General features: G+C 41.0%; 1 protein-coding gene across 1 annotated transcript in view; it reads left to right on the top strand.

The window, feature by feature from the left end:
* Positions 1 to 285: 285 nt before the first annotated feature.
* Positions 286 to 15,211, top strand: part of LOC143738584 (5-hydroxytryptamine receptor 3A-like) — a 38,942-nt gene continuing 24,016 nt past the window's right edge. Inside the window, exons 1-2 of the mRNA XM_077230577.1 lie at positions 286 to 355; positions 1,895 to 2,082. Of these exons, the coding sequence (XP_077086692.1) occupies positions 286 to 355; positions 1,895 to 2,082 (258 nt within the window). The remainder of the gene's footprint in view (positions 356 to 1,894; positions 2,083 to 15,211) is intronic.

Genomic DNA, 15,211 nt, shown 5'->3' with positions numbered 1-15,211 from the left:
TTCAAGGTTCCTCCTCACCCGCTGTACCTTTCACCCACTCAGATAAGGTCCTTACTGCTGTTCAGTTTCTACTTAAAGACACAAACTGGTACTGAAATAAACTGGCCAAAACTGACCGTCTCTAAGGTCAGAGGTCCTGTCCCATATGTTCCTGAAAAGTCACCCACAAGCACGTACACACATATATTTTTATACATTGAATAGGTTCTCTCTCTTATGATATCTGTTTGGGATCAATGACTATTAAAATTTCTACAACAGTCTTTAGGTATTATTTGTAACAACATGAACAATACGATCACAACCCAGCCAACACAGCTGTGGGCCCCAGCCAGTTTCCATGTAGGCCCCACATGTGAAATGAACACTGCTCAGTGTGCACATTACAGGGTGTAAAATGAAACGCACACACACACATAAAAAAAAAAGGCAAAACAAAGCAATTGCTTAATTCATTCATGTCGCAATGCACTCTGGGAGTGCACTGTTTGGTAGATTTAAAAAAAAAGTATATTTAACAAATTTAAATTTACATTTTGTCCCTGAGGAATATCATCTCATATTACAGTTGGATTGTTCCTAAGAGGATTGTTCTAATTTAAGTTTTATGTTTACACAAAATATTTGACCATTAATACTTTTAAAGCATTATAATCCCCTTCATGTGTGTCCCCAGGAGTTATTTGCCGACCCTAACTGAATTATCATAAACATTTTTTTAATTATTTTTTACAAAATATATATGGTGAGATGCACGTTTCTTACACAGAGTGCATTTGACCAAACGACAGACATCTGTTCTGGAGTGAATCTTCATTCTACAGTTTCTCAACACTTTACAACTCTTTAGTGGCCATGTATCTACTGTTGTTTTTTCTGGCCTCAATCAGTAAGTAAATACTTTTGAATATTGTTTTTACGATAGAAGTTCGTTGTGTTTGTGAACATTAGTTTGTGTGTGTGTGTGTGTGTGTGTGTGTGTGTGTGTGTGTGCGTGTGTGCGTGTGTGTGTGTGTGTGTGTGTGTGTGTGTGTGTGTGTGTGTGTGTGTGTGTGTGTGTGTGTGTGTGTCTGTGTGTGTCTGTGTCTGTGTGATTATAAAAATGAATATTTAAAGAAAAAACTGTGCTTGGCAGTGCATGTGAGCAAAAGCAAGAGAGGTGTATGCGTTTCATTTAGATAAAGCACCTCACACCTGCATAAAGTCTCAATGTAAATATTCATCATAGTATTAACACAGCTTGTTTTATTAAGTTAGGAGCTATATTAAAGTGTGAGAAATAAACTGCTTAAGTCAAGGTCTGACAAACCATTAGCTCAACTGCTGATCTAGACAATAGATGTAAGACATAATCAACCGTATTTATGAGAATACTTGCAAAGACAGACGTTTGACATAATTGTTATTTTATGTTGTAATGTATGTTATTTTGTTTTATGTTTATATTGTTACAAATAATTGTTATAAACATGATTTGTCCTTTCAAGTGCAAAAAGATTTGAAAGAGAACAATTGAGTTCTCTTTCAAATCTTTTTGCACTTGAAAGGACAAATCATGTTTATAACAATTATTTGTAACAATATAAACATATTGTACAGCGAATTGACTTCACTGTAAAAAAATTATATGACTATTAAGTTATGACAACATGTTTTTACTTTGTTTTAACTCATCAAAATTAATTGAGCAATTTTCTACTTTTTTCTATAAGTTGTACAAGATTAAACTAATTTTTTTTAAGTCAGTTTAATGTAATTTAAGTTGAGATGACAAACACTTAAACGTTGACTGTACTTATTTTGTTTTTTTACAATGTATGGTACAGGGATGTGTAACTAGAAACAGTAACTAAAAAAAATAAAAATTGCACTTCATAACAAAAAGTCTTCACAGGTTGGGTGTCTGACGCTGATGAGGAAATCTGCAATAGTACAGCTTATGCTGAAGCTCATGAGGCACTTATTCAACATCTCGGTTTGGACGAGACCAACACTCAGATGACTCGCACACGACCCCAGGTGCCATGGACCACTACTATTGTCACTTATGTGGACCTATATGTGTCCTCCATCATAGATGTGGTATGAGTACAGCATGATTTATTTTCTCATTCGGGTCATTATGGGATGTAAAGCAGTCCAAAAAAAAGAAAAAAGAAGATTAACTGTTGTTTTTGTATTTGTAGGAAATAAAGATGGCCTAGTAGATTTTGAATAATTTGTGTTTATTTAACAGTGGTGGTGCTTATGGTATATATATTCATTACATACAGTAATCTGCTTCATTTTCAGAAGGTGCGATGATGGGAATAGGCAATGCGTTTCATCAATGCATCCAACCACATTGGAAATCCTAAAGGGAATTATAATTATTAGGTTACTTCCAGAGGTCGCAATTGTACCGCTCAAAAAAATATGCATGTGAGTGGCACAAAAAAAAAAAACGTAAATTATGTAAAGGCCTAAGAATTAATGCAGACTCTTCATCTACAAGATCTTGTATGAAATATGCACAATGAATAAATGTACCTCCACTGCAAAAAAATACTTTTCTTACTTTGTTTCCGTTTGCATTAAGGTTATTTTTCTTACCCCACTGGCAGATCATTTGATTTTAATTTAAGAATTTTTAGATATTTGTAGCCTACTTGAAATATACGGAAGCCCTGAACTGCAATGTAAAAAAAGAAAAGAAAAAAAAATCTAACATTAGTAGAATACAGTCTAAATATTTCAAGAATAAAGTCTAAATATTCTGAGATTAAAGTTTTAATATTTCGAGATTAAAGTATAAATATTTCGAGATTAAAGACGAAACATTTCGAGATTAAAGTCAAAATATTTTGATAATAAAATCATAATATTTTGAGAATAAAGTCGTTGTAATGGAGCAGGCTCCCGCACCACCTCCTCTTCACCACCGGAGGGAACCGTCTCCGAAATATTAACTTCACTCATCGAACTCCAATTCCCATCATCCCTCATACCTGGGACTGATTGCACTCACACCTGCACCTCATTCACAAACACTCATATAAGCATCATTCACACACTCATTCAGTGCGAAGTCTTGATCTGCCCTGGCCATCATTTATGAGCGTTATTTCCTGAGTTTGATTTCTGTGTTTGACCCTTGGATTGTTTTTCGTTGCTGACCCTTCTCTGCCTGTCCTGACCCCGGACTGTTTACTGGACTCTGATTCTCTCTGCCTGCCTCAACCCTTTGCCTGTCTACCTGGTTTTGTCTCAGCCTTGCCTGCTTTGAGTTGTTTGCCACTGTTTTACCCTGCCTGTTTTGACCATTCTAATAAATGCTGCAAATGGATCATCCTGACTCCGCCTCTTCACAACAGTCGTAATATTTTGAGAATAAAGTCAAAATTATGAGATAAGCCTATAGTCTTCCGAAGAAGTTTTTTTTTCTTTTTCTTTTAGTAAATGCGCTCATGGATCTAAATATAGCTTTTTACTTTTATTTGGGCTTTCAACAAAAGGAAATTTTACAGGTGCTAATCTACCAGCATGGCATTACCAGTTGTCTTAGAACGTTCCAAAAGTATTCTGTGCCAGAATAGACTTTACAGGCGAAAACACTTTTCAGGCTGGATGGAGTTAACCAGCTTTATATCTGATGAAATCACTGGATCAGCTAAATGATTGTATACAGAATGATGCACTTAGCATGTATTCAGAAAGAATTTACGGTGAAGAGGGAGACAGTACGGTTACTGATAAGTGTTCTTGACCCAGATGGCGTTGCCTATACACAGCAAAATCCCCAGTGTTAAATTAACACTGAAAAGTGTGCATTATATAAACTATGAGCAGAGTGTTAAATGAACACTGAATCAGTGTTAAAGTTAATGAGAAAATTAAGTGAGTAATTGAGTGACGATTAAGCATTATTGAAGACACCTGATGTTAACAAGCAGAATCTCTGAAGGAGAAAAACCGTTATTTTTAAGTCACCATTATGGTGATCAGTGTTTGGTTTAGTTGGGCTCTTGACCCTTAAATAAAAAGTCCATTTTTCCGTTCCATATAAAATATGACATGAGAGAATATTAAAAAATGCCTTGGCTATCCAAATAGGAATACACTGGAACAAGAACAGAAACTTAGGCAGAACATTCATTCAAATAATATTTATTCGGCCTGCTAATGAAAGTGGTAGAATCATCCATGAATCTATATCCTTTTCGTTTTAGTCACTGACTACGTTTACATGCAGCCAATAACCCGTTCAAAACCGGGATATTAGCAATAACCCGGTTTTGAACGGCCATGTAAACACCGGCAAAAACCCGAATATGCTCATATCCCGGATTTTAAAAACCGGGATATTATACCTGGGGTACCCCTTTTCTAACCCGAATTTTTGGTCATGTAAACGTGCATCGGCATATCCCCATAGTGATGTGTGTTCTGCGCATGTTCTATTCGCAAGGAATCTTGGTCTTTTGAGTAGAGAAACTTCTCGGCGCATACAAAACCCCGCGTGCAGTATACCGGAAGTAAACATGGCGAGACGCAGCACAGCATACTTTTGGAGCGAGGTCAGTAACGTTACCAGCACCAAAGCGCAAACAAAGGCGATCGCTATCTGCCCCGAATTATTCATTATCCGCGTGCTGCTGTTGTTGTTGTCTTTGGATACAGGAAGAAGAATCGGAAATGACGCATATTGCGTCTTAAGGTTGTCCGTACGTCCAGACGCTAACCGCGCGTCGCGTTTACATCGGGATATTGCAATTCCATGTACACAGGAGTAACTCTCTCTGCTCACGCATGTAAACGGGTTATCCCTAATGTTTCAGAAACCCGAATAGTGACCTTAACCCGACCATAACCCGAAATTTGGCTGCATGTAAACGTAGTCACTGTCTGTCTAAGTTGTCCGTCACCTTCTCCATATGGTTTTGTGATTTTAGCGCGTCTGTTCTCCCGCCCTTCAATCATCAATGCTGTAGTTTCCCGAGCGCAATGATTTCACCCAAAGCATTTTTTTTTGTATTATTTTTTTTTTTACTCAGTAACGGATATGTTTTAAAATGTAGCAAATTACAATACTTCAAACAAAACATACTTAAGTAAAAGTAAAATTACAGATTTTAAAAACTACTTAAAAAAGTAGAAGTACCCAAAAAAACTATTCAATTACAGTAACGCGAGTAAATGTAATTCGTTACTTTCCACCTCTGCTCAGAAGATGACTAAACATCAGTTTGCATTTTAGAGTCTAATCAAAATAAAGTAATTTGACATGAGCTTGAAAAACATTTAACTAAATACAGAGTTTTAGACTTATCATTTTCAGATTTTAAATATAAAATGGTCACACATATGGCTTTAGCTGCAGTGCATTTCTAGATTGCTCCATCGATGGCACAAACAGGCAGGGGTGTGAAGTAACGAATTACAAATACTCACGTTACTGTAATTAAGTAGTTTTTTCAGAAATGCTACTTTTTTGAGTTGTTTAAAAATTGTGTAATTTTACTTTTACTTGAGTACATTTTGAGTGATGTATCGGTACTTTTTCTCCGCTATTTTCCTTCTGTTTGTGGTAATTACTCGTTACATATGCTTGTTTTAGCCTAATTTCATTTTATTTTTATCCATCAACGTGATTGGATTGAGTAATCGGTCTCATGACTGTCATCAAATCAAATTGTGCATAGAAAACTTTAACCGCCTATTCCTGCTCCAAGATGGATTCCACAATCCAAGATGGCGCCGCGGATGGCTGCCTCGGTGTGGAGCTCTCCAGCTATTGTGTTGTTTTTGTTCGTTTGTTCTGCGTTTAGTCATTCTTTTCCTATCAGTTTCACCAAAGACGAACTACTGGACATTAGGAAACACACACCAGAAACCTTTTCTACAGTTTTTGATTATTCGGACGTTTTGCTGGACATTCTCGTCGGAGGGGCAGCGGTGTTGTTCAAACGCGCTTTCAGACGCAAACGCGGGAAGCGAGCCGGCGCGCTGGTTAAACTCCGCGAGCGCGGCCTGCGCACTGCACTCCCCAGTATTCATCTCGCGAATCTCCGATCCCTTCCTAACAAAACGGATGAACTTCTTCTCCTCACCCACACTAACAAGGATTTTTTAAACTCTGCTGCTTTGTGCTTCACTGAAACCTGGCTGAGTGAAGCCATACCGGACAACGCAATACATCTGCCGGGCTTCCAGCTGTTCCGAGCGGATCGCATCGCGGAGCTAACGGGGAAAACGAGAGGTGGTGGATTGTGTTTCTACATTAACGAAAGTTGGTGTTCAGATGTAACAACACTGAAGAAGATGTGCTCTCCTAATTTAGAGGCACATTTCATAAACTGTAAACCCTTCTACTCGCCTCGGGAATTTTCCTTTTTCATTCTCGTGAATGTTTACATCCCTCCAGACGCGTGCGTGAGAGCGGCGCTACAACAGCTGGCTGAACAAATATCTGAAACGGAACAAAGGTACCCAGACTCTCTTTTAATCATTCTTGGGGATTTTGACAAAGCAAATCTTTCCCGTGAACTACCAAAATACAGACAGCACGTTACATGTCCCACCAGAGACAGTAATATACTGGACCACTGTTACACCACAATAAGAAATGCATATCACTCCGTCCCACGGGCAGCTTTGGGGCTCTCTGATCACTGTTTGGTTCATCTCATACCGACCTACAGGCAGAAACTGAAATCTGCTAAACCTGGAATAAGGACTGTAAAAAGATGGACTAATGAAGCAGAGCAGAATCTACAGGCCTGCTTTGATTGCACTGATTGGACTGTTTTTGAAGCTGCTACCAATGATCTGGATGAGCTCACAGATACTGTAACATCATATATAAGTTTCTGTGAGGATACATGCATTCCTACCAGGACATTCTTATCATTCACTAATGATAAACCATGGTTTACTGGGAAACTCAAACACCTTCGTCATGCCAAAGAGGATGCTTACAGAAGTGGGGATAAAATCTTGTATAACCAGGCCAGAAACAGATTGACAAAGGAGATCAGAGTTGCTAAAAGGAACTACTCTGATAAACTGAAAAACCAGTTTCATCCAACGACCCATCATCAGTCTGGAATGGCCTGAGGAACATCACCAACTACAAGTCACCATCCCCTCGATCTGTGGACAATCAACACCTGGCTGACGATTTAAATTCATTTTACTGCCGGTTTGAAAAGCCCTCATTCACACCACACACCCGGTCTGATCTGCACTTGACACATTCAGCATCACCTCCTGTACTCCAATTATCACTCCCCCCTCCTGCCATCCAACCTGAGCTTAAGGTCTGTGTGGAGGATGTGAGCCGAGTCTTCAAAAAACAGAAGACTAGGAAAGCCTCAGGCCCAGACGGCATCTCATCTGCTTGTTTAAAAGCCTGCGCTGACCAACTGGCCCCGGTCTTCACGCAGATCTTCAACAGATCATTGGAGCAGTGTGAAGTTCCCTGCTGCTTCAAACGCTCCACTATCATTCCTGTCCCCAAAAAACCCAAAATCACTGGACTTAATGACTACAGACCTGTCGCTCTCACGTCTGTGGTCATGAAGTCGTTTGAAAGACTGGTGCTGGCCCACCTGAAGGACATCACTGGACCCCTGCTGGATCCCTTTCAGTTTGCTTACAGAGCAAACAGGTCTGTGGATGATGCAGTCAACATGGGACTGCATTATATCCTGCAACATCTCGACAGACCAGGGACTTATGCAAGGATCCTCTTTGTGGACTTCAGTTCGGCCTTCAATACCATCATGCCTGGTCTTCTCACAGCCAAACTGACCCAGCTCTCCATACCATCCTCGATCTGTCAGTGGATCACCAGCTTCCTGACGGACCGGCAGCAGCGAGTGAGACTGGGGAAACACACATCCAAGACACTCACAATCAGCACTGGTGCTCCCCAAGGGTGCGTTCTCTCCCCACTGCTCTTCTCCCTGTACACTAATGACTGCACTTCTAAAGACCCCACTGTCAAGCTCCTGAAATTTGCAGACGACACCACTGTCATCGGTCTCATCCGAAACGGTGACGAGTCTGCTTACAGACTGGAGGTTGAACAGCTGGCTGCCTGGTGCAGTTATAACAACCTTGAGCTGAACACGCTCAAAACAGTGGAGATGATTGTGGACTTCAGGAGGAACAGCCCAGCACTCCCCCCACTCACCATCATGAACAGCACTGTGGAAGCAGTGGAGTCATTCAGGTTCCTGGGCACTATCATCTCTCAGGACCTGAAGTGGGACAATCACATTGACTCCACTGTGAAAAAGGCCCAGCAGAGACTGTACTTCCTTCGCCAGCTGAGGAAGTTCAACCTGCCACAGGATCTGCTGATTCAGTTCTACTCAGCCGTCATTGAGTCTGTCTTGTGCGCTTCCATCACTGTCTGGTTTGGTTCAGCTACCAAATCAGACATCAGGAGACTACAACGGACAGTCCGGACTGCGGAGAGGATCATTGGTGCCCCCCTGCCAAACCTCCAGGACCTGTACTCTTCCAGAGTGAGGAAGAGAGCAGGTAAAATCATCACAGACTCCACTCACCCTGGACACCACCTGTTTGAACTGTTACCGTCAAGACGGAGACTCAGATCACTGGCCACAAGAACATCTCGGCACAGGAACAGTTTCTTCCCACAGGCCATTTCCCTCCTGAACAGTTAACACTCCTCCCAAGGCATATGCCTGTAAGTGCAATGCTCCCACTGTTTAGTGCAATATCCCACAACTCAGGTGATACTTATATGTAGATTTATTTATTTATAATATTCAAAACACTGTAAATAGGTTCATAATCTGTAAATCTGAAAATGTCTATTCTGACTAAACCCAACTGTGATAGTTTTATTCTCATATATTTATATTTTTATTTTTTATTCTTATAATTTGTAGTATTATGTTTCATGTTGTATTTGTATTTGTATATGTCCACTGGAAGCCTCAGTACCAAAACAAATTCCTTGTGTGTGCAAGCACACTTGGCAATAAAGCTCTTTCTGATTCTGATTCTGATTCTGCTGTTACTCATGACTGCTGTGGAAGTGCATTCTTCACGCATCAATTCAATCCAGATATCAGCGTCTTCCTCTAATATGCTAAAGGTACATTTCACATTTCTGCTTAATATGATATTTATATAGGCTGGCCTGTCTACATGGCCTAACATTTGTAGGTTGGGGGTATTGCGTGACGAGTTCATAATGCGTTGAATTCCCGCTCCCATTTACTTCACAATCATATTATAGAGAGACGCGCGTCACGATCTGTGCACTGCCGCGTCTCGCACTCGCCATGCCGCCAGAGACAGAATCAGTGCAGTCTATGAACCATGCCGTTAACTTGAACTGCATTTCTGTCCATCTGTGACTAACGTTACAGCTCGTTAATAAACAACGTTTTTTGATTGATCCATTAAACAATCCGTCTTCATTTGGCAAGTGCACTTGCGCAAAAACATTTTTCATGTTGAACTTTTGTTTTTTTGTGTGTGGATGCTGCTGATAAAACAGCTTCGCCGAGACTACAAAGAGACATTCGTGTGTGTGTGTGTGTGTGTGTTTGTTTGTTTCTTTTGTAAAAGTTTCCTGGATATAACTTCCCTATTTAATGCACAATTTTCCTTACAAATTATATTATCAGCAGCATTACAATGTGAGTAAATGTAGCCGTGTAAAATGTAAGGGATGATGCCACCCTTCTAGAACAATGTGCATTTACGTTTAAATTCTAACATATTTAATAGCATGGAATTATAGTGTGTAATTAATGTTAGCTCACTATCTTAGCCTTTTTCAGTGCATAAGGTGAGGTAATCTGATAATATTAGTGATTCTCATTTATCAAAACACTAACATTGGTACCGTTTTGGAGAGAAATTGGGTATTTTTTAATTTCTCTATTTAACCCATCTCATGGTGTGTGATGCTGAACTATCATGAGTTTCTAAAGGTTTTTGAATTCTTTGCACAGTTATGAATATTGATATTTTATGTGCAACAATAGCATGCTCAGGCCCAGTTTCTTTTCGCCTAATTTGAAATGCTTTTCCCCCCCAAATAATATGATTTAAATGGTGATGAGTGTACTGATTTGATGCATTTTAAAAAGATGGATGATATATATTCTTCAATCCTTCTGACAAAGAACAAATTATAATGTGAATTACAGTATGTGCATTTTTTTTAATTTATAAATTGTAGTGCACAGTGTTTAGTATAAGGCGTAGAATCCGCAGCTCAGTACTCACTACTCACTACTCATGAGTACTTTTAAATAAGCTACTTTTTTACTCTTACTCAAGTAGTTTTTTGGACAAGTACTTTTTACTCTACTCACACTACATTTTTTGGAATGTAATGGTACTTTTACTTGAGTATGTTTTTTCAGTACTCTTTCCACCACTGCAAACAGGGAGCGAGACCCAAAGGCACTCGAGACATCAGATTGATCACATATTGCCGCAGTAGCATCCTCTACCCCAGATACGGCTCTGACAAGGATTGCAAACACTGGTCTCCTACCACCGCCTATACATCTTGAGAACAGATTTGAAGTATTAATGAATGAGGAATCCCCAAATTTGATGAATGTGATCGAACACAGACTGAATCAGCCTGTAGCTATCACTGATGCTAAATGGGGGTCAAGGTCGAGCAGACAGCGGCACTCAGCTCACAGCGCAGCCTGGCCCAGGACTCTGATAGTGGGCGACTCCATAATCAGAAACATTAATAGCAGGGATACAACTAGATGCTGCCTTCCACAAGCAACAACATCTGATGTAAACAGGGAACATCAGAACATTCTGATGAAACATAAGACTGCAAATCGACTCATTCATGTGAGGAAGAATGATATTCATAAAGGGCAGTCGGAACTCCTTAAAAAGGATTTCAATGAACTTTTTGAAACACTTAAAAGACTGAAAGTTCAGACATTCATCAGTGGACCACTCCCAGCAAGAGGAACAAACAGGTTTTCACGGTTGCTTGGGCTTAATACATGGCTGCAAAAAACCTGCAATATAAAAGGAGTGAACTTCATTGACAACTTCAAGATTTTCTGGAGTCAGAGGCAACTGTTTCAACAGGATGGCCACCACCCAAACAAACTTGGTTCAAGAGTGCTAAAGGACTGAAAGTTCAGTTCTGAAAGTTCAGTTCTGAAAGTTCAGTTCTAAAGACTGAAAGTTCAGACATTCATCAGTGGACCGCTCCCAGCAAGAGCAACAAACAGGTTTTCACGGTTGCTTGGGCTTAATACATGGCTGCAAAAAAGACCAACATGCCATATACATATAACGCAAAACCAGCAACAACACACAAAGACCAATAAGCCATAGGCCTACATATAACGGAAATATAGTGCGCGACGCACGTGTGCCCAAAATGTCAACAATATTAAAGTTTATGCAGGAGGCAAATGCCGGCTGGCATTTTTCTTTAAGCAGTCATGATAGGAATTTTCCAAATAATCACATTTCACCTCCTTAAATTACTGTTGCTGGCAAATCTCTTTACACCACTTTCTTATGTGCGTAAAACACACTCAAATGAAATGTCCGCAAGCACATTATATCATCAGCAGGTTCAGCATCTTAAATAACGACTAAAGAGCAAATAAAGCTTAACTTACGCTTCAGAAGCGCGCATGGCGGGCCTTCATCACAGCAAAGCTCTTAACTGCATCCTTTATTTAGATTCTCTGAGCCAGTTCATGTTCTATGGAGATTGTTGCCAGTCCATTAAGTCTGTCTTGTTTCATTGTACTGCGAAAGTAGTTTTTTATTAGTTTCAACTTTGAGAAACTGCGTTCTCCTGAAGCCACTGTAACAGGAAGGGTGAGAAGCACTCGTAATGCTACAAAAGCATTGGAAAAACTGATTCCATCCTGTTATCACATGTGAACTTGAGTGCGTCAAGGGGTTTAGTTCCAGCTGGTAAACGTCTATTCAAAGCAGTCAACTCCGTAAAAAGCTCTTGTCCATCAACATCTCTGGAGTCGCCGTGTGTCAGGGCTTTTTCCAGCGCTGTACATTCTTGGAGAACGACAGTAGCGTTTTTCTCCTTGATGGATGCAATGTCATACAACACCCCAAATATGTTACCGTGCTCCTGGAGTAGAGAAAAACGCTCTTCAAGAGCATTAATAGAACAGTCCAGTATTCTGTTAAAAAAAACACTCTGTAATCCTGTTGTGGATCCATCACTGCCTCATCCTCTCCTTCATAGTGAAACATTTTTTTCCTCTTTCGTGGTCGCACTGCACTTTGTGGAGGAAAGCTGGCCTCTGTTTCCAAATCCTCCGCCAAAACTCTTGCATTGGACAGCACTCTCTCAAAACTGCTGTCTGTGCGATAGTCCACCAGGAATCGTTTTGTCAAGTTCAGCTGTGCCACCGCACGAGGTACATCAAGACTCGTTGTCTGTAGTATTTTGCTGGTCACATTTATCTCATATAAAATGTCATACCACGTTATGATGGAGCATATGAACGGGTAGGTTTTGATCTTGGCTGCAATGCCTCTGGCTTCACATCTAGTTTTAGCTCCACATGTGCCAGTTAGACTTTCATCTTCTGCCAGTGACAGCAGCGCAACATATACATCCCCCAACTGATGTCGGATGGGTTTGAGCGCATCGACCCGACTTTCCCATCTCGTGTTACTTAAAGGCATGACTGTGAGGCCACGCTCACCTATGTGCTGTTTTAACATGTTCCAGCGAGAGGTGGAAGCAGAGAAAAAGTTATAAACCTCCTGGATAGTTGAAAAGAAGTCGACAGACTGCAGACAACATGCGGCTGCGTCATTAACTACCAAGTTAAGAGAGTGGGCACGGCAAGGTACATAAAATGCCCTTGGGTTTATGTCAAGCACTCTTTTTTGCACACCACTATGCTTACCTCTCATGTTTGATCCATTATCGTAGCCTTGACCTCTCATGTCCATTATAACAATATCCAGCTCCCTAAGTTTCTTAATAAGGACCTCAGTCATGCCGGCTCCTGTACAATCAGTTATCTCCGTGAATTCCAAGAAATGTTCCCTGATCTCCACACTTCCTCCCTGTGTTGTAACAAAACGTACAATCGCGGTCATCTGTTCTCTTCTGCTAACATCGGGAGTACAATCTAAAATGACAGAGAAGTATTTAGCTGACCTCCGCATCGTGAGAATTTCCTGCTGAATCTGGGATGCTAGCATTGTTATGATTTCATTTTGAATATCTTTGCCTAAATAGTGGACGTGTGTTTCTTTTGAACTCACTCTCCTAATGTGTTCAGCCATAACGCTGTCAAAAAGACCTATCATCTCCACTAGTTTCAGGAAAGTGCCATTTTTATGCTCAAATGATCTATCTGTGCTACCACGGAATGGCAGGTTTTGCATAACCATCACTCTGATGAGACTAATCAACCGCTGCAACACATTTTGCCAGTTTGTTGTCTCCGCAGCAAGTTTCCGCTGATTTGTGCATCTATGGTGTTTTGCGAGACCAATCTTATGTCCAACTCTTTCCATTTATGAAAACTTTCAATATGTTCAGTTGATTTTTCATGGTTGCTAAGGATGCTTACAGATTCTTCCAGTCTTTAACACCATCTCTTCCAAGAGCTGATTTTCTCTCGCTTCCACAAAAAAGTTTACAGCAGAAGCAAAACGTAACATCCATACTCACTGAATAAACTAGCCAGGGCCTTTCCAGATTTTCTCCGTTTGTCAATGTCCGTCTATAATGACACACAGAAAACTTTCTGTGTGCACTGACTGAGGGAAAATCAATTCCTTTCACTTGATATGGTCCTCTCTCAATTAAAATGTCTCTAAGTCCTTGGTTTACTGTTGTTGGCCAATTACTGGGATCATTAAAATTATCCTCACTGTGTACACTTATTTGGTCAGCTGTCTGAGGTCCGATGATACTGCTGATATTTGCTGTTTCTTGTGGAGTAATTTCACTGGCTGAGTAAGCAATCTCCTCCTGACCTGGTGATAGTGGACTTGACGGTAGATTTGAAAGCAGGCTGATGTTAGCATCTGCTCTCGGGATGTTCCATAACGTTAGCTGTGCTAGCGGTAGCGGTCTCATGATGACTCGAATGACTCAAGAGAGTCAGTAAAATGATCCGAACTTCCCATCACCCAGTCATGACTCGTGAGAGCAGGGGCGCACCGGCGCTGCGGTGCGGCGGCAGCTCAGTAAATCATATAAATAACCTATTTTGTGAATTGCTCATTCCCTGTTGGCACACATTTTGCCGCCCTTACAAAAGCGCCGCTAAAGGCAATGGCCTAGATCGCCTATATGGACGCGCCGGCCCAGGACAGACTGTGACATACTAGAACTGCTCCAAGATTCAGCACCCAAGGACGACTTTCTGGAAAACAACCAGGGAAACCAGGACAGCATATTACAGCCTCCAATAACACCAGAGCAACAGCCCCTCTCACCGGACACGTTATCCTTCTCTCCAGCATCTCCACTTCTGTGCTTCTCAGAGAAAATGGAACAACTGGTGTATGCTGGAACTAGACTATCCCACTCTTTTGCTGCGAGCCCCCAGATACCAACCAAAAAACGCCAGGCCCTGCAACCACCAAAGCCTGCGGGCCCAGCTCGCACTCCCCCCCCCCCCCCCTCCCCCTGTGAGAGCTCTTCGGCCTCTGCCACAACGCCAGGGCCCACACCCTCCTCCAGCGGCTCGAGGTGAACCAAAAACAACTGATACCAGCTCTCAGTGTTATGTGTTGGGTCCCCGCTATGATAACAATAACTTTCTCAAATGTTTACAGAACAAGCGGGAACCCAGTGTGCCTGTATCTTTCTCTATTGCTGTTCAATTACATTATAGGAAGTCTAAGGCCTTCAAAAGCCGTACAGCAAACCCATCTAATCTGGTGCCTATTACACGACAAACTGAGATTGCTGTGGGGACAAAAAGTTAGACTGTTAAGTTAGCACTTTTAAACATCCGCTCACTTAAAAATAAATCACTTCTAGTCAACGACTTAATAACCACATACAACCTGGATTTTATTTTTCCTAAATGAAACTTGGCTAGAAGACAGCTGCAGTGCAACAGTCCTCAATGAAACAGCCCCTCCTAACTTTACTTTTATGAGTGTCTGCAGAGCTGTCAGAAGAGGCGGAGGTTTAGTTGCTTTTTATAAAGATGTCTATCAATGTAAGCAAATATCA

Source organism: Siphateles boraxobius, unplaced genomic scaffold, assembly GCF_051911475.1.
Source record: "Siphateles boraxobius isolate OS27281-9 unplaced genomic scaffold, OSU_SipBor_1 15, whole genome shotgun sequence".
Lineage (NCBI taxonomy): Eukaryota > Metazoa > Chordata > Actinopteri > Cypriniformes > Leuciscidae > Siphateles > Siphateles boraxobius.
The sequence above is the reverse complement of the archived record's forward strand: the minus strand, read 5'-3'. Positions and strand labels throughout refer to the sequence as shown.